This window comes from Poecilia reticulata, chromosome 18 (assembly GCF_904066995.2).
Source record: "Poecilia reticulata chromosome 18, P_reticulata-male-v2, whole genome shotgun sequence".
Taxonomy (NCBI): domain Eukaryota; kingdom Metazoa; phylum Chordata; class Actinopteri; order Cyprinodontiformes; family Poeciliidae; genus Poecilia; species Poecilia reticulata.
In genome coordinates, this window is record NC_088847.1 from 2,578,834 (window position 1) to 2,597,861 (window position 19,028).

The following is a 19,028-nucleotide window of genomic DNA, read 5'->3' on the forward strand; positions in this document are numbered from 1 at the left end:
TAGGAAAGTCCATCATTATACCCAGATTCTGATCTCTAGTATCTAACTGTAAAAGTTGAATCTGTGTGCTCACTTTTGATCAGGCCTGAAATGTATTGAACACATTTTAAAGTGGAATTAAAATGAGCCATTATGTGGATGTTTCTATGTAACTGAGTGGAATCCTCTTTTTACCCATTGAGACTTTTACTCTGCAGGAAAAAGAGAAACCAGAGTGGACCCAGAACTATTATAAAATAATTATGTCTTTGCAACTTATTGCCAAAATGTAGTTTAAGTGGTATTATGTAACTATACTGTTAAGGTCAGAATTATTATCACTCACCTTAATGTGTCCATGGAAATGACCATAATGAAAACTGTTCATACTTGCATTGCTTCTATAAGACAAAATCTCTTCGTTTGATTAGGTTATTTTATTAAGATGTACACTATACTGAATTTAACAAGAAAACTGACAAATGACAAGGCCGACATGTAGACCTCCATTGCTTTCTTTACTTTCAAGACAAGTCTGACCATTCAAATAGCTTTAAAACTACAACTGAACATCCAATTAACTTTCACATCACAAAGCTGATTCAGTCAGCTTTGAATCTTTACATAATCTACTCTGATTAGCAAGACCAGTTCCAAGCCAATTCCTTCATATTTTCTTTTAGCTGCCTATTTTTCTCTTTTGTATTTGTTGCTGTCTCTTGGCCAGGTCATCCTTTAAAAAGAGGTTTTTAATCTTTATTTTACCTGGGGTTTTTTATCCGGGTAAAATAAAGTTTAACAAGAAGAACAGCAATATGGTCATAACATTGCAAAGCACTAAGACAGACATGAGTGTGGCTGTAAGCGCAACATTTAAAAAAATTAATCAGATGTCAACATTCATCCCTCGATCTCTGCCAAGTCATTGCTGCTTAGCTGGATTCTATTGGAGATTCTATTGGAGTGTTAAGGAAGATAGTTGTGAAAGCTCTTCATCATGGAAGACTTCAAGGTTATCATCCAAGAAAAACTGAGTTACTGAAACAATGACATCAGTACCTGACTAGAGTTTGCTCATGTGCATTTGAAACATGGGGATTTCTTTTAGAAGTCTGTTCTTTAGTCTGATGAGACTGATCTTGAGATCTTTGGGCGCAAGGATGTTGCTTTTGATTGGAGAAGACACATAGAGACCTTCAACCCTAAAAATACACCTTCCACTGTTAAACATAGTGATGGGAACATGATGTTGTGGGACAGTTTTGCTGCTTCAGCCACTGGGAACCTTGTTTGTGTTCATAGGATCATAAAAAAGAGTATTATCTTGTCATTTTGAAGAATAATTTAAAGAAATCTGTCTCGTTTAGATCTGGGTCATGGAGTGGCCCTCAGAGATAGCAAATATCAGTCCCATTGAGAATCTTTGGCAGGTGCCAAAGATTCTCAATGGGACCAAAGACCATTATGTGGTCTTCTGCATTATGTGCTAGAAGACCACATAATGCAGATGTGTGGTCTACAGTGATTTGCCATACCTCAAGAGACAGACATGTCAACCTTATGAAGAACTACAGACAGAAGCTGTTGTCAACTGTAAGGCAGAGAGGCCACACTATCAACCATTAAATGAATGAGGGCTAATAATTTTGACCTTTTCACTTTTGAATTTTTTTGTTACGATTTAGCACATCATTAATCCACCACAACCATTTCCTTTCAATGTGGTGGAGCAGTATTTAGGTGAAGCTTAACAGCGCCCTCTGGAGTTACCAAATCGAACAGTCACATAATTTGCCCCGACATTTTTTATGAGATTCTGTTAATAAACATGAGTAATTGTATCAAAGTAGTAACAGAAACAAACGAAAGGCAATATTGCTGCTTTGATATTTACAAATATGTATAATGATAAGAATGTTATTTGTATTTGATAACAAATATGACAGTGTTGATAGTCAGTTGCTTCATATAACCTTGCCAATAAATTAAAAATGTCTTATTTTTAACTGAACATATTTTAAAAATCAAGAATGAAATTTTAGTTCAGTCACAAGTTGTCAAATAAAATTTAGGTCAGGGTCATTAAGTCAGTCATTTTAAAAATATTATTCTAACGTAGTTATGAAAACATAAAGCAACATACAAAACAAGCATCCATTTAATATTGTAGAACAATTAAATCCAAAGGACTCACTTGAGGTGGCTGGGGCATCTGAACAGGATGGATGTCTGGGTTTCCCTCCTGACCTTTTTCTTTGCTTTCTTTTTTTCAGCATCTCTTTATTAATATTCACAAGAGCACATGGACATGCACACTCATAAATACATAAAAATAACCCCAGACGAAAAAAAGCAAACACACACAGACGGTAGGGGCAAAACAAAAAAACAAAAAGCAGACCCACCAGCAGACCAATCACCATAAACACATATTCTTCTTCTAGACAGCCACATGACCTCATGACAAGTTTTCTTCCCACGTCAAGTTGGATATCATTTTGGCCTAGCGATGAGTAAAAGACAGTCCAGATCTCCCAAAATCTGTTAAGCTTTTTATTAGTAAAATAGCTGATCTTCTCAAGGGCAATGTAAAAAGTTATTTATTTCATCCGCTGTGAAATTCCAGATAATGTCTCTTCCTTCCATGAGAATACAACACAGCATTTAGCTTCCAAAAAACAATCACTAAGTAGGGATTTTGAATTGTTTGAGATAACAAGGTCTTTAGGATACATATTTAAGATGCACATTTTAGAATTTAAAGGAACCTCCTTACCAATCATTGAACTAATCACAGTCAACACAGCCTTCCAACAAACTAATACGTGAGGCTACTTTGTATGTGGCCATGTCCTTTCTGGGAAGTGCATTTAATGCAAATGTCAGGACTATTAGTGTTGAAGTGAAGTAATCTAACTGGAGTGATATTGCATATCTAGCCACTGTACTGTAATAATTTGGAATTTGTGTTGGCAGATTGAGTATGAATCAAAGCTCAACTCTGGAGTTGAGCTGGAGTTAAAGGACAAGCTGTGTGTTCAGCTTAGATCTAATTTACTGTTTACCAGTGTGGCTGATCTGTGTATTGTCTTGCTCTCTGAAGAAGACAATCTTGCCAATGGCCATGGTGGAGAGGACTCTGAGACAGGTATGGTCACACCTGTAAGATCACCTGCCACCAGCTACTGGAGCATCACAGAGGGACCCGACCAACCACTCCTCCTCTCTCCAGCGCCCGGGCCTTCGGGACGCAAACCCAGGGTCCAGAGAGCGTCACGTCCAGGCCTGAGCAGGATTCCTGGCCGCGATCACCGCCGCTACTACCACGAATACTGGCGCAGCGAGTACTTGATGGACTTTGATCCCCAAAGGCACGGAATGATCTGCATGGTGTGTGGCAGCACGCTCGCCACCCTGAAGCTCAGTACCATCAAGAGACACATCAGGCAGAAGCACCCGGACTCTCTACTGTGGAGTGCTGCAGACAAGGAGGTGATCCGCTCTGGATGGGAGAGCCATCTGAGTCTGGGGGCAGGTCAGAGGTCTGCTGCTGGACCCTCGCTCCAGGGAGAAGAGGATTCTATGCACTTTGGTCAGCATATAGGTGGTGAGTAGAGTGAGTTTTTTAGATCTCATATTCATTGGGAATGTGCATTATGTTCTGACTTGGGGTGGCAAGAGGTGGAGAGGACAGTGGTGTGACTTTGTGATGTTTTGGGGACTGTACCCCATCAGTGTATGGGACACTGTGCAAGATAATTGGGATTACAAAAGCCAGATATACAGACTGTACGATATGATTATGATTTCTAACCATTTTCCAAATATTCTTCTATAAAGTGTAGGGTAAATTTGTATTTGTTCTTCTCTACTCTGATGCCTCTATATAGAATTTAGTGCAACAAGTTGACTTCAGAAATTGCCGATTAGGTAACTAAGTGAAGAAGAAAGCCAGAGCTACAAGGAATGATTGTGATAATTCTTTGTATTTCTGGAGTTATCCAGAGCTATCCAAGTACTGACTCAGGTAGACTGAAAATAAACACCTTTTCCCACATACATCACATTTTTTTATCTAAAAAAAACCCAAACATTTAAATTAACATTAATTTCATTTAATTAATTTAAAACCACATGTCTTTTTCCTTCTTGTTCGTAATTGTGCGATTACAGAAAAGTGTGATCCAATTCATCAAAGTTTCTTGTTAAAACATGACAAAACAATTTGTTTTTCTGTTCAATTATAGCTGGCAGAAAAGGACCAAGATATATACATGTGCTAATGAGAAGTTGGCAAGCATGAATTAAAGCAAACATGAAACATTTTAACTCTTTGAAGAGACCCAATGTCAGAAAAGTCTTGTTGTGGTTCTGTTAGAGTTCTGCTGCTCCAACTGAACCAGCAGCTCTGTGGGGAGACTCACACTAACATAAGAAATTATCTTTACAGTCTGAGCCTCCAGCAGGCGACTGGGCTGTTAAACTCCCATAAGGAATAGTTTGTAATATTCTTTACAAGCTATTCTGTTAGGAACAGCAGAACCCAGCAATCTGCTATCTGACTTACTGCTTGAGTTAAGATAACTGTTGGAGAGCAAAGGTACCAGTTTAACATCCCCAAGCAGCACATTACCTGCTTTACACTTCAGTATCTGAACTCATCAAGCCTAACAATGGACCGGGCTGTCTGTAAGCTACAATCCTCTGATAACTGCTTTCTTAAATAAAAGATCCTGATCTGCTTCTGTTTCTCAGGTCGTGTTCTAAACAGATGTTTTTTATGTTTGTTTTGTCTGGATGTTCCAAAATACAATATACCCAGAAACTCCAGATCCGGTTCCACTGCAGGAACTGCAGCCCCCCGCTTTGACTCCACGGACCGTAGAGGACGAGAGCCTCCAACCCCAAGAGGAGGAGCACGAGCTCCCCGGCCCGTCGGCGCGGACCTTGGAGCGCTACCTGAATGACTCTCTGCACGCTTGGTTCCGCCAGGAGTTCCTGATGGAGTATGAGGCTGAGGCCGGCCGCCTGCTCTGCATGGTGTGTGGAGCAGTACTCCCCTCACTCCACTTGGATCACATAAAGAGCCATGTGCTGGAAACCCACCCCAACTCGCTGGTGTACAGCTCAGAGGAGAAGCACTGCATCCTACAGGCCTGGGCCCAGACCCACGGTGAGAACATCAGCCACTGTTGAGTCAAGTTTATTTGCATGGCACATTTCAGCAACAAGGCAGTTCAAAGTGTTTTACATCACAGCCTCAAACATAAGACATAAGAACATTTCACTCTATGTTAGATTCACGTTTGCAATAAATGATTACTAAGGTACGGATGATTAATCTTATGATTTGCTTTCTTATCACCCCCTAATCACTTCATATCCTGATCAACATCACCATGGTAACAGCTAGCCTCTGCTGTGTCCTAGAAAATGTTGTAGAGATGATGATTCAAAGGTTTGTTGCGTTAATGTTGGTAAAAGTGCTTGAACCTTTGGAGAGCCTTTAAGTGGTGCATTATTCTGGGTAGAACCTGAGTGCTGTGTGTCTGTCTGCTCTTTGCCAGGTGAACCAGACTCGGTCAAGCCAGAACCTACACCCAACACCAAAGCAAAGGGGGCGGACATTTTCACAGAAGACCTTAAGACGGTTCCAATCAACGCTGACATGTTCCCAGAGGGTGACAGCACTTTAACTCAGGACATTCGTCTGATCGGTGAGGATGGAGGGGTCGGGGCCCCACGCCTGCCATCCCAGCCTCTCCGGCAGTCCAGGAAGAGGCGCCTGAGAGGGGGTGACCCCTGGCGACTTCGCCTCGACTATCTAGTAGCCTATGGGCCCCAAGACCAGGGCACTTTTTGCATGGTGTGTTCTCAGGTCTTGCATGAAAGCAAGGTGAGCAGCTTCCGTCGCCACATTCAGGAATGCCACCCTGAGACTACGACGCTGAGCCGACAAGAAAGAGAAGCAATGGCTGCTGCCTGGACCAAAGATTCGTCTGCTGATGGAATGCAAATACCAGATGGTGAGGAACATTTCCACATTGTTGTGCTTTATTCAGCAGTCACTAAATCCTGATCATTACCAGTGGTGGGAAGTAACGAAGTACAAGTACTTCGTTATTGTACACTCAGGTTCTGGGTAGAACCTGAGTGCTGTGTGTCTGTCTGCTCTTTGCCAGGTGAACCAGAAGTAACGAAGTACAAGTACTTCGTTACTGTACTTAAGTACAGTTTTCGTGTATCTGTACTTTACTTAAGTAGATTTAATAATGGATACTTTCTACTTTTACTCCACTACATTTTACAGTAAGTATCTGTACTTTCTACTTCACTACATTTCTACAAAACTGTCGCGTTACTCGTTACATCCAAGTCGCGTTGCCTTTTTTGCCCGTTAAAATGTGAAGTTCAGGGACTTAAGGTGGCGCCGTAAAATCCGAGCAATAACGTGACTTAGTGTCTCTTGTCATCCATCGGCTCCACCTTTACTCGCACGCGGAGCTCCAGACATGCGCAGTGGTTTCCTCTGAGCGGGAGGAGATGTTTGTCTATAATATAATAGCGCTGCATAAATTGATATGGCGACATGTAAAATCAGCAGCGCTTCGCTTTCACAGACGGTGGGACTTCGTCCAACTTTTAGCGTCACTTGGAAGGAAAGCTTAAAGAAAGGTAAGATCTGTGCTAGCAAAGTTAGCTGTACTGAGACACATGTTGCATCTGATGGAAAAAAAGTCACTCATGCGCTGAATTACTGTGTGGAGGTTTTGACTGAGGTGTCGCATTTATGGGACAACGCTGTGACCAAAGTCTGCAATATAGTGATATAACATTCAGGAACGATCCGATTCTTCTGGACGGATCTTTATTAAGTCCTGAGCACTGAGAGCTGTTCTTTGTTCTTGTGTACACTGTTGTCACTTATATATATATATATATATATATATATATATATATATATATAGACATTTATTTAATCGCTGAATAAGTAAAAGTTGAATGTATGAACACAGAGCATGCTCATTGCTCATTGATTGATTTCGTCTCCTGTCATGGTGGCAAACATCCAGTGGGAGGGAGGATGAAAACAGTCACGTGCTCCTTCTGCTTGGTTACTTGTTGCGCCGTTGGACAGTGTTCATAGTTGAACGTTATTTACCGTTAATTGCGATGTTTCAGTTGTGGTTTCTGACATGGGCAATATGGGCAACCGCCCAGGGCGTTATTTTTCTAGGAATAGCAGGAGACCTCTGCGGATTGTAGCACAGCGATGAAAGCAAAACAGAATGAAGTGAGTTTTAATTGATACTGGTTAAATTCATTTCAGCTCTTAAGTATTTAATATATAGGTGTTTTTATGGGAATGTGGATCTTTCAGATCAATCTGAAAACCAATTTTGATAGGTAAACTTAATGTTATTGTGTCATTTAGCGCAGGGCTCTGGTCTTGGGTTCGGTGGTCTTGACTACAACTCTGCTGCATGGCTCCTTGGTTGCATGTCCTCCACCCCGCCCGCACCGTCTTTACATCCCCTTTCAGTTAGATTTCTTTCTAAATAAATGTGACTAATGAAGTTCATGCTATGTTAGGACAGGAGACAAAATGTTTCCATCCCTGAAATTATGATTCATAGAATCACATATCCAAGTCTAAACTGTTACAGAGAATAAACACAATAAGAACATGTTTAATCTGTGGTAGTGTTAATTAAAATGGCACATTTCTGACGTATTAAAATTAAATACGATCGGCACACTTAATGATATTAGCGATTAGGTAATGCATTCAGCGAGTACTTTTACTTTTAATACTTAAGTATTTTTAAAAGCCAGGACTTTTTTACTTTCACTTAAGTAAAATGTTAATGTGGTACTTTGACTTTTACTTAAGTACATTTTTGACTGTGTATTTGTACTTTTACTTAAGTAAACTTTTTGAGTACTTTCTCCACCACTGATCATTACCAATAATTAATAGCATCCTGCCCTGCAGCCATCATAAGCTGTCACCTCTCTCTCTTGTAAACATTGCTCTTCTTGTTAAATACTGTGAATAATTAGTCATTTAGTCATGTAAATGTTTGTTGTCTTATGTGCCGACGAAATAAATGTTCAGACCTAAGAGCTCAATGTGTAAAATCATTTTATGTTTTTTTTTCACTCAAGAGATTTGACTGAATTTTAGTCCATCCTGATAACTAGGAATGCACCGATAGGAAAATTTGGACTGATACAAATTTTGATTTTAGTATTTCTGCTTTGGCTATATTAACAGATTGGGTTCATATTAAATACCAGAGAATCATCAGCATAACAATAATAATCCACCCCACTAATTATCATACAATTCAGTAAGCAGTTGCATATAAAACAAAGAATTGATCTGAGCTCTGTGGAACTTTCTAACCAGGAATGCATTGGCCTCCACTTTGGTACCAGTCAATGTTAGTCATTGTTTTACATATCAATATCGTCCGATAAGTAAAACTGGGCCGACGTTAAGTTTTGAAAGGTAGAGAAATATACATGATATGTATAATATTGGTAAAATAAATTATTGGCAGCAATATTATTAGACATCAGTATTGGTGCATCCCTATTTCTAACAGTTGCACAAGGGAGATTTATCATACAATATTCATTATAGAAGTTAATAATTTATGTAGGATAATAAAAATTATCCTACATAAAGAAAATATATTTCTAATTTCAAATTCAAAACTGTCCATGTCAGAAGTACAGACAGTAAGAACATGTTTCCTTGTACAATGATATTCTTAGTTTCCTGGTCACACTGGATGGCAAAATTATAAAATGTTGGATAAATAGTAAAGCAGGCAAAATACAATAAAAATAGGAATATAAACTTTACAAAAATATAAACTGCACAAGGACAACGTAGATATTTTATGCAGATTAGCTGGTATGTGCAGCAATCAGTGAAACAGTGAGGAGCAGCAGCGATAACCGGTTTGTCATTTGCTCTCTTCAATGAGAGCAAATAAACAGCAGTATGTTTGCTGGTCCTTGTTCAACCTGAGGTCCTCCCTCCCTCTCTGTGTCTGTAGAACTGAACCCCAGTGAAGCTGTTGTCTTCAGTACTACCAAAGGCAGAAATGAGGATTCCACCTCTGATGTCTGCGCTCCCCTCAACGCCGTGAACAGCAACGACAGTGTGACCGGAGGGAGGAGCAGATCCAAGGACTGTGGCGTTGCTGCCCCGGTTCCTCGCCACGGCCATTACCCCGGGAAGGACCAGAGGAGGAACTACCAGGTGCGCTGGCGAATGGAATACCTGATGGATTATGACTGTAGGAGACACGGCCTGATCTGCATGGTGTGTGGAGCCACTCTGGCGACGCTGAAGGTCAGCACCATCAAGCGGCACATCCAGCAGGTTCATCCTCACTCCCTGCTGTATGGCGCTGAGGAGAAGGAGCAAGCTTTGCTGAGCTACAGCCAGACCGCCCTGCACTTTGTCCACTCTGATGACTGCTTCTCCTCCCAGGACCATGGACACACACAGGGCACTGCCTCTCCCACACAGCTTGGCACTTAGAAAGGGCTTCTGTCTGTTTTCTCTCCTGGCTTCTGTTCAGAAGCAGCCCTTACTTTTCTGTCCCTAAACCATAAAAATGGATGACTCTTCAGTTCACCTCTAGTGTGAAATCATAGCACGATTGTGTTATAGCAAGAAAGAGTGTAAAATTCAAGTTTACAAAAGTGGGATAACCTCTTTAAAATCCCCATTCAATTTGCTTCTTAGTTTCTACTAGGAGGCTGAAAATGAAGTGATGTCAAAATGTCAAAGCTTCATGAACATTTAAAAGTCCAGTGACTCATTAAGAAGGAACAATGACACTTTATTTAGATTTCCTTTTTGGAAGCTACTGATGTCTTTGCACAAAATGAACCAAATCCTGGCCAACAGAGTGGATTATTTGCTACAACAGATGACACATGAAAGCCATGTGAATCTGCCTTTTCCATATGATGGAATCCATAAATCAGTGCTGAGAGCAGCATAAGAATGCAAAGCCATATTTCATAACAAGTGAAGCTGAATTGGACTGAAGCAGAACCTCAGGCAGAGTCTTCATGATGACAGGTTGAGAGTTTCTACTTGGATGATTTCACTCAGCAGGTTAGATCGCTGAGGGGCAAAAAGATTGTTGACAGGACTCAAACATCTTTACATTTAGACGAGACCTGCAGCCAGGATCATGTTGAGCTGATTAGATCTCTTGTTTTTATATTTTGCAAGCTTGATCCACAGGACTGGTAGTCTCGCGATTAATGTCCAACTGTTAGCAGTGTCATGAACTGAATTGAGCTGGTGCTTTAAGTGGTTCTGAGCATTTACAGAATAATCCCTCAGGTCCAATATTCCCCATCAGACATTACTGCCTGTCAAACTGCTTTGTTCCTACATTTCGCTTTAATTAGCTACAAAAAGAGCAAAATAGTGTTTTTGTTGCAGGTTTCCTGTACCAGAGGAGACATTTTCACACAGATCCTTTGCCAAGTTGTTACATATATGTGGCCACATCACTGGCCCATCTGCTGGGTGTAGGAGCTGCTTTTGTTTTATTGCTGCAATGAATTATACCGGAATCAGCAGTTGGTGACATTGTGATGACAACAAAGGCTAAAGTAAGAAGCAATAGAAACAGTAAACATTAACATAACATCATTAACATAACAAAACTAATCAGCTACATGTCTGTCAAATGGGCGCTAAATATATTTGAAAGTGTTCTCATTGACTTAGATTATAAAATAGTTGAAAAAGAAATATTGAAATTTTCTAGTATTAAAAATATGTTTGGGTGATTTTTTTTTTTCTCAGCGATAATTTTTCACTACAAAATTATAGAACATTTCAGTGAAATTAAAGCAAAGCTAAAGAAGTGTCTCTTTCTCCATCATGGCTTTTCTCTGCCACCGCTACATGCGCTCACTTTATTAGTTTTTGCTGCATTTAATTCACATTTTGCCAGATCAATATTCAGTGTGCACTGTTGCATCAAGCTTCATAGAAACCATCTTGGTTTCTAGCAAATGGAAAATATCCTGAGGTGACTAGCTTCTGTCTCAGTGTCGGCTTTAAGGATTCTGGCAGCTGGAATTGAACTGTTGTTAATGAGATGAACTTACAAATGAGTCTCTGGGCTTTAAAGGTTTTAGGGACACCATTGAATATTTATTTGCTCATATTTGGGGCTTGTTTCTGGTCAAGGCCCAAGTCTTTTCTCAGGAAGTTAGAAACCGAGTGACAGATGAACACAACGCAGCACTTTGTCCCATAAGCTCTACTAAACTCCACCCTTATCTGTGTGCAGCCAGTAAAATGTTTGATGTTTTTGCTGATGACAATGAATGGAGCGTGCAGCGAGCCACTGCAGACTGCTTAGTCCTTGTTTACAAGTGCAGGTGAAGGATGCCCTCCTCAGTTGTCCTTTTTAATCTCAGTCTAGGTAATACAGCATCATGCATCCTTCCCATCAGCCAAATCATCCTACCTTAACACTGCACAAAAATGTGTAAATATCTGAAAATGAGTTGTATTTTTCCTTTGTATGAGCACTTTTTTGCATCCTGGTTTTTACAAAATATGTTTGTAACTAAGTCCAGTTTTTCTACTTTATTCAAAATTGAACAATGAAGGCATGTTTTAACGCTGGAGAAATGCTTGTTAAATTTATGAATTCACTTTGCAGACTTTGTTTCAGCTTCATTGTGTTTTTTTTTCCCCATTCAGTGTACAAAGTTTATGCAACACGTAAAATAATTCTATCATAGAATGTCACTTCTTCTTTTTCTTCTTCTCTTGGAAAACATATCTCAGGGATTCTGTTTGCATTAACACTTTAATCAGTGATTGTTTTTCATTTTGTTTTTCTTTTAGGCTGTCTCTGTTCAACACTTCTGGATTTACATATTGGCTTCAGTTGTGTCACCGTCAAACAAATGCCACAGTGAATTAAAAGCTATGTTTTAAAATAACTCGAGCCCAAAATTCTGACTAAAAAAAATATAGATTTCTGGAGAATAAATCAAAACTTATGATGTTAAAAAAAACCTCATTTGATGAGTTAATTTTAGTGATGCAACGATGTGAAAATTTGGGCCGATGTTGATATCTACACATTTCCCAACTATTTCTACAATGTGAAGAAACAATCATATAACGCTGACATTGTGTCTCTGCTTCAGTTATCGCTGCATCACTATCACTGTCACATGACCAGACAAACCGCCTGCTTCAATCACATTCACAAGCAGCAGTAAGGGAGTAAAGCAGATCCCAATATGTTGAAAATTGACTAACATTGGCCGATACTGATGCTGATGTCAATATCCCTACTTAATTTCATTTCTCATATATCAAACCATCCTACCTTAACAATATCCGGGTCAAAATGAAAAGCTAAAAGGCACAATGCTTTAAAAATGACCTTAGGTAGTCTGAACTGTATCTTAGCCTTTGTCATGTTATGGTGGGATCATGACTCTGTGGTATTTATGTGGGACTGACATTCATAAACAGTTGAAATGTCTTTAATGAAGGATAAAATCTTTAATCCAAAGCTAACGTAAAGTGACACGACAGAACAGGCTCCATCTTTATGGCTCCTCGTCTGACATAAGCACTTAATTCATGAGATGATGAAGTGAGACATGATGCGTTGCGTGTGCCTGTGTGTGTGTGTGTGTGTGTGTGTGTGTGTGTGTGTGTGTGTGTGTGTGTGTGTGTGTGTGTGTGTGTGTGTGTGTGTGTGTGTGTGTGAGAAAAGTGATTGCTCTGCCCCTTTCCAACAGGTCAATGTGTGAAATGTGCATCCTGTCATCAGTGAATAAAAACTCATTGGCCCTCTAATCCTTTCTAAAGTGAGATTTTGGTTCTGTTGTTTTATATTCTCTTCATGGGTATTTGAAGGCCAGTCAACATTATACAGTTTACATCTACTGACAGTGTAGATTTATAGATCAGATGATGGTTAATATGCCTCCTAGAATGTCAGAGCAACGCTGTGACCTCCAGGATGTTTATCACGTGGTGTCACAGTCAGTGAAGGTAAATTTATCTTTTGAGTTCTGGAACATTTTACTTGGGATGAAATGATTAATCATGATGAATCGATTATTTAAATAAATGCCAACTAATTTAGTACCGTAATCATTAATAGATCAACTGGAGCATACAGATATTAAAAGAGGCCATTTGCTGAAAGAACAGTAACTTATCTAAAACTGTACAAATATATACATTTTGCATTTAAGATAATAGCACCATTGTATGTAAATATATTCTACCAGAACTTGTCAACTGGCAGTTTTAGTTCCACCTGGGTTTAACATAGTAAAATATCTCCTGATGTACGTTTTGCTGTCTTATTAATTAATCAGTTAATCCAAAAAATATTCAACAGACCAGCCCTCCACTATTGATGTTAAGTTCAGCAAAATAAGAGTTGATGTTTTTTTTTTTTTTTTTTTTTGTTTTTTTTTTAGCTTTTTTTGCGACAAATGATCAAGGGTTCACTGAAGGAATGCTGTTATTGTATTTTAGGTAATAAAATGTGTATTTTATTATTTAAAAAAGGAATTCAATTGTTTGTGTTATTTTTCATGTATTTCCAAATATTGTACAAAATAAGCTTAATTGGTGAAATGACAATTGTTAAAACTAGAAAATTTCTGAAGAAATTTAAACGGGCCCGTCGGTTGGAACCCAGCGTTCTGATGCTACAAATTAGCATCAATACTAAAGTAAGCTGTGATACGCAGCGATACGAGCCGCATTAATGGTGATGGAAGAAAATTAAATAAACTATAATAACAAAGAGACATTCTATTGGGTGTAGAACAATAGGTGCCTGCCATGCAATACATGGAGGCAGAGACTGACTTGCTTCACAAGTCAATCCCTGCTCTCCCTATGCATTGCTATGGGCAGGCCCCAATAATTGATTACTAATATAATCATTAGTTGTGAGGCAGGTCCTACTAAACAGAACACATTAACGGATCAGACGAGAGTGGCTATCTGAATAACAAGTAGCATAAAAAACTTAAAGTTGCTTTGAAAAGTCCTTTATTTTCTGTGATCTTTAGGTCTATTTCAGAAATCCAAATAAATGAAATATGTAAATAAAAAACCTGCTGCAAATGTTAGGCTGTTAAAACTTTTTAAAGATTAAACACATGAATCCCCAGTCTGACAGGTAAACATTTCATTTCTCAACTCATTTTAAGCAGCAGTATAAATTTGAATGTGGCTTTTCATAATTCCAGCTTTATAAATAAAAATCTTCAGTCCTCTTTCTGACTGGACACATTTCAGGACAAGATGGAGAATCCAGAGAGGTAAACAGATCCACAAAGAGCCGCAGACCTTTGAGTTGATTTTATTAATTATTTCACTTTGACATCAGTACAGAGACCACAAACATTTTTGCAGTTTTCTTTTTCTTTTTTTTTATTCCTGCAACATCTGTCCAAAAGCTTCATAAACTGGAACCAAAGTCATAGCTGCTACAAAATCGTTAGTTCACAAAGTCCAAATACCAATTAGAGCTCAAGCCAAACGAGTCAGGAAGCAGAGTTCAGATCATTCCTGTCACTCTCTCCCATCACATAAACACACAAACAGGAAAAGAAGGGAAAAAAAAACATGCTATGAGAAATGATATTGAATTTCCTCTGCATCATATTCTACACACTAAAGAACTACACTCACTTTGTGATGTTTACTCTGGCAGCGCCATGACACCAGCCACTTTGCTTTTCTAGTTTTCACCTGGATCTCTGAGAGGCTCTAACAGCACAACATTCATGAGCTAAGTGAATATTAATGACTCAGCTGACATGGCCTCATGTCATCAAGCATGCAGATTTAATTTTCCGTTTAAAAATAAGACTTCTTGCAAGTTTCCTTCACTCCAGCTTTAACTTAAAACTGCTGATGACTTCTAAGGTTTATTATGATATCAGTGATTGGAGGTTTCATGGAGAACATGGTGTTAATATTCATAGGCACTAACTTTAGCAATAAAGACTGAAAAGATTTCTATTTTTATTGGCCATGATATTAGTTTTAATCCATCCACTAGAACTAAAGTAAAAAAAATCTGAACAGCCAGACGTGAGAATTATTTTGTTTGGTAGTGTTGATTTCTTAAATCTTACATCCATAAAAGAAACACATGGTAACTATGTTCTGGAAGCTAAATCCTTTTCTAAAAAACAAAAAACGTAACTTTATCTCTGATGACATTCAGTGCGCCTCCTGTGGGACAGAAGTGGCAGACACGAAGCGGCAGGGTCGGTGAACTCTGACCTGTGCAGGTGAATCACACAGAGGTCATGCATAGGAGGGAGAGAGTTCAGCAGCCGTGTCCATTCAGTATGCAGGGAGACATGCAGACAGGACAGAACAGCTACAGCTACAGGTGTGGTGTCGACTCACTATTCACACTTCCGTCCCTTAACGTAACAAAGGTTGGACTGCAGGGCCAACACGTCACTATGGTTTTAAATCAGGTTCAGAAAACACCACGGAAACAATCACAAGTAGTAACCTTATTAAACAAAAGTCAGGATCAACAATATATTACTGGCTATATAGGGGAGGGGTGAAAACCTGTTCCAGCTTACACTATGACATGCACTGAGGCTGTCAAAAAAACAAAAACACAGGAGTTCTACAGTAACCATTTCAGAAAGTGTTCCCATCATCTCCAGCTACTTTACTTAAAATGGCACCTTCTAATATAACAACCCTGAACTCATCTCATTTCCTCCTTGGCCAGAGGAACATTGTATGGAGTGTAAAATGTGTCAACATTATAGTCTCTGCTTTTGAAGAGTACATTTAAAAAAAAAAAAAAAAGAGGAAAAAATTAGAGAAACGATCACAGCACAAACTTTTATTTTCACTTTTACATTCAATTTTAATTTCAGCCATTATTTTCCAGATGACCTTCCACCTTTGGCCTGTTGTCTAAAATTAAACTGAACAGCTTTGAAATTATTCATAATTCTTTTTTTGGCAAAACAATTCAAACCATTCACATTTTACACTCAACACAACAGCAATCTGAGAAACCATGTGGGGATTAAAAGTTGAACACATCAATGTGCCGCTTAACCTATCAGCTTGATTCTATAGGGGAGGACTCAAAGAACTACTGGTTAAAAAGAAGAAGCTCAGTAACACCTAACAGAAGTCTCACTAAGCCGTTATCGAGCTGGAGGGGAGTTCAAGCAGCCATCCTAGAGTTTATACAGGTAGCACTTCTAAGTAGTCATAATTAGAATCAAAATATACAAGTGAAAACAAGAGCCGAACATTTAGAGGACTGAACAGGTGCAAAAACAGTCAAGACTACTATGATTGTAGGGGTGGGGGTGGGTCGGGGTCTTCCTTCAATATAAAAGCTTGGCCGATGTGTTCCACGGCGCAGAGAGCCTGTCGCTTCTCAGGGTTATTTACAAGAACAGACGTTTTCAGAAAAAAGCTTCTGAACATGATGAACTAGACCAAATTATCACAGCTGGTTCAGGGGTGGGGGCTACCTCCACCTGCCCAGGCGTCAGGGAGGGAGAAAATCAGTGCATTGCAGAAGGTTCAAACACTGCCTGTGACTGAAAAACAAACGGAAGAGTCGATCAGGAGGAGCAGAGCCAATCCCAGCTCCTGAAATGAATTTGTACAGAATGTAACATTGAGTAAAAGGTACAGTGAGCCTGGCCACAGCTCCATAGAGGCTGTGTGACCAGCCGGACGCTCCTCGGTCTACCTGCAGGGAAGCGTGTGCTTCCTCGGCAGACGGGTGTTGCTCGGAGGCAGCGCCCCGTCCGCCCTGATGCTCTGTACGTGGTGGAACCAGGTCATAGATTCAGTCTAGTTCACTCAGGCTGGCCTTCCCTCTGCAGCTGGGAATGCTGCAGTGTCACATGACCTGCTCATAGGCATGGTGCCTCATGGCTCTGCAGGCACGCCTCTGATTTTATGTTTGCAAGTTAAGCTGCGCAGTAGTTTTACGTTGAACATTGAGTAGCTGAGTATCTGTCTAGCACGGTTCAGTGTGTGTGTGTGTGTGTGTGTGTGTGTGTTGGGTGGGGGCACAGGTGAACAGGTCTGGGTTACTGGGGAGGAGCTGGGTGAGATGAAGGGTTGGTTTTTCCAGAGTGATGGAGATGAGGATGAAGATGACATGTGAGATCATTCAGTTTTGCTGCGTTTCATAGCTCCCGGAAGTTTCTCTTGCAGTCTGGAAAAGGAAAGCAGAACAAGAATTACTCCAGATCAGACATCAATAATGCATTACACAGGAACCTTATGAGCCTGAGCCTCATAAGGTTCATAAGGCTAGCTGAACCTTATGAGATAAGCCGATTGCTGATCTCCCAAAATTAAGGCAATCCGGGGGGATTTATTGGTCCGTATATCCTACCTAGATCGTTCCAGATCCACCTTACATCTTTCTTACAGTGACAAATTGGGAAAACATCAAAGTCTACTGTAAAAATCTTGATGTCTACATAAACCGGAAGCAAAGCTAGGCCTCCAGTGGTCAGTTTGTTTTCCTGATTCCTGATGTGAGTGACACATCATCAACATGGACAGAGTACAGCAATAGGTTCTAATATAAATAACTGATTTCCTTTCACTTACTTTGCAATTGTGTTGTTGACTTGGGTACGCACAAGATCGATGTAATGATCAATCTGGGTCTGCAAGGAAAAAGAACCTTAAGTTTTTTTATTTACTTTATTAAAAAGACAAACATTAAAACATATGAGATACTTCCACATGTAACTGTTAAGAGTTCATCTAGGTTTTCTGAAGTGAAATTCTGTAAACTACAGGCCTATATCTAATCTTCCTTAATAGTTGCTAATCAAGTGTATGAGTATCTGTACAGTAATAACCAGTTTGAAGAGTTTCAGTCAGCTTCATAGCACTGAAACAGAACCTGTGAAAGTTACAAATGATATTCTCTTAGCCTCACATAGTGGACTTGTGTCTGTTCTGGTTTTGCTAGATCTGAGTGTTGCTTTTGACACAGTTGATCACAATATTCTCCTGAGCATGTAGGTCTGAAGGGAAGAGCGCTAGGCTGGTTTAAATCCCATCTGTCCCACAGGTTCCAGTTTGTTCATGTGAATGATAAATCTTCACACTCCAGGGTTACCGGTGGAGAACCACAGGGCTCTGTGCTTAGATCAATTCAGGTTCAATTAGGAAATACATGGCAACAGTCCTTGCTTGTAGTACTACACATAGTTCCAATAATAATTATATATTTTATTTAAAAGGCACACAAGGTGACCTCACAAAAATTAAAAACAATTAATGTTACAGAAAAAAATTCCAGATAGATAGATAGATAGATAGATAGATAGATAGATAGATAGATAGATAGATAGATAGATAGATAGATAGATAGATAGATAGATAGATAGATAGATAGATAGATAGATAGATAGATAGATAGATAGATAGATAGATAGATAGATAGATAGATAGATAGATAGATAGATAGATAGATAGATATAGATAGATAGATAGATAGATAGATAGATAGATAGATAGATAGATAGATAGATAGATAGATAGATAGATAGATAGATAGATAGATAGATAGATAGATAGATAGATAGATAGATAGATAGATAGATAGATAGATAGATAGATAGATAGATAGATAGATAGATATAGATAGATAGATAGATAGATAGATAGATAGATAGATAGATAGATAGATAGATAGATAGATAGATAGATAGATAGATAGATAGATAGATAGATAGATAGATAGATAGATAGATAGATAGATAGATAGATGTTTGAACAGCAGAGCGTTCAGCCGGGATTTAAAGAGTGGCAGCGTGTCAGAGTGCTTTGCGGTGAGTGGGGAATGTGGAACTTTATTCTAAATGGAACCATGTGTTGGACCAGGTCAAAGTCCCACTAAATTTGACTCATTGTGCCAACATATTTCTACTACAGCTGATTTCATAGAACCTCACTTTAA

The 19,028-nt window shown here is 39.3% G+C and overlaps 2 protein-coding genes across 6 annotated transcripts in view; one reads left to right on the plus strand and one right to left on the minus strand.

Moving 5' to 3' along the window:
- zfta (zinc finger translocation associated) overlaps positions 1-13,591 on the plus strand; it is a 19,032-nt gene extending 5,441 nt beyond the window's left edge. For 2 of the 3 annotated variants that reach the window (XM_081599757.1, XM_081599755.1), the window contains exons 2-5: positions 3,083-3,586; positions 4,802-5,152; positions 5,547-6,005; positions 9,051-13,591. In XM_081599757.1, coding sequence (XP_081455883.1) covers positions 3,130-3,586; positions 4,802-5,152; positions 5,547-6,005; positions 9,051-9,541 — 1,758 coding nt within the window. In that variant the 5' untranslated portion in view covers positions 3,083-3,129 and the 3' untranslated portion in view covers positions 9,542-13,591. The remainder of the gene's footprint in view (positions 1-3,082; positions 3,587-4,801; positions 5,153-5,546; positions 6,006-9,050) is intronic. The other variant, XM_081599756.1, reaches the window with a different exon arrangement.
- A 786-nt stretch (positions 13,592-14,377) lies between these two features.
- The window catches only part of rtn3 (reticulon 3), a 29,000-nt gene continuing 24,349 nt past the window's right edge, over positions 14,378-19,028 (minus strand). For all 3 annotated transcript variants that reach the window (XM_081599752.1, XM_081599753.1, XM_081599754.1), the window contains 2 exons: positions 17,666-17,724; positions 14,378-17,261 (listed from right to left, as the gene is read on the minus strand). In XM_081599752.1, coding sequence (XP_081455878.1) covers positions 17,213-17,261; positions 17,666-17,724 — 108 coding nt within the window. In that variant the 3' untranslated portion in view covers positions 14,378-17,212. The remainder of the gene's footprint in view (positions 17,262-17,665; positions 17,725-19,028) is intronic.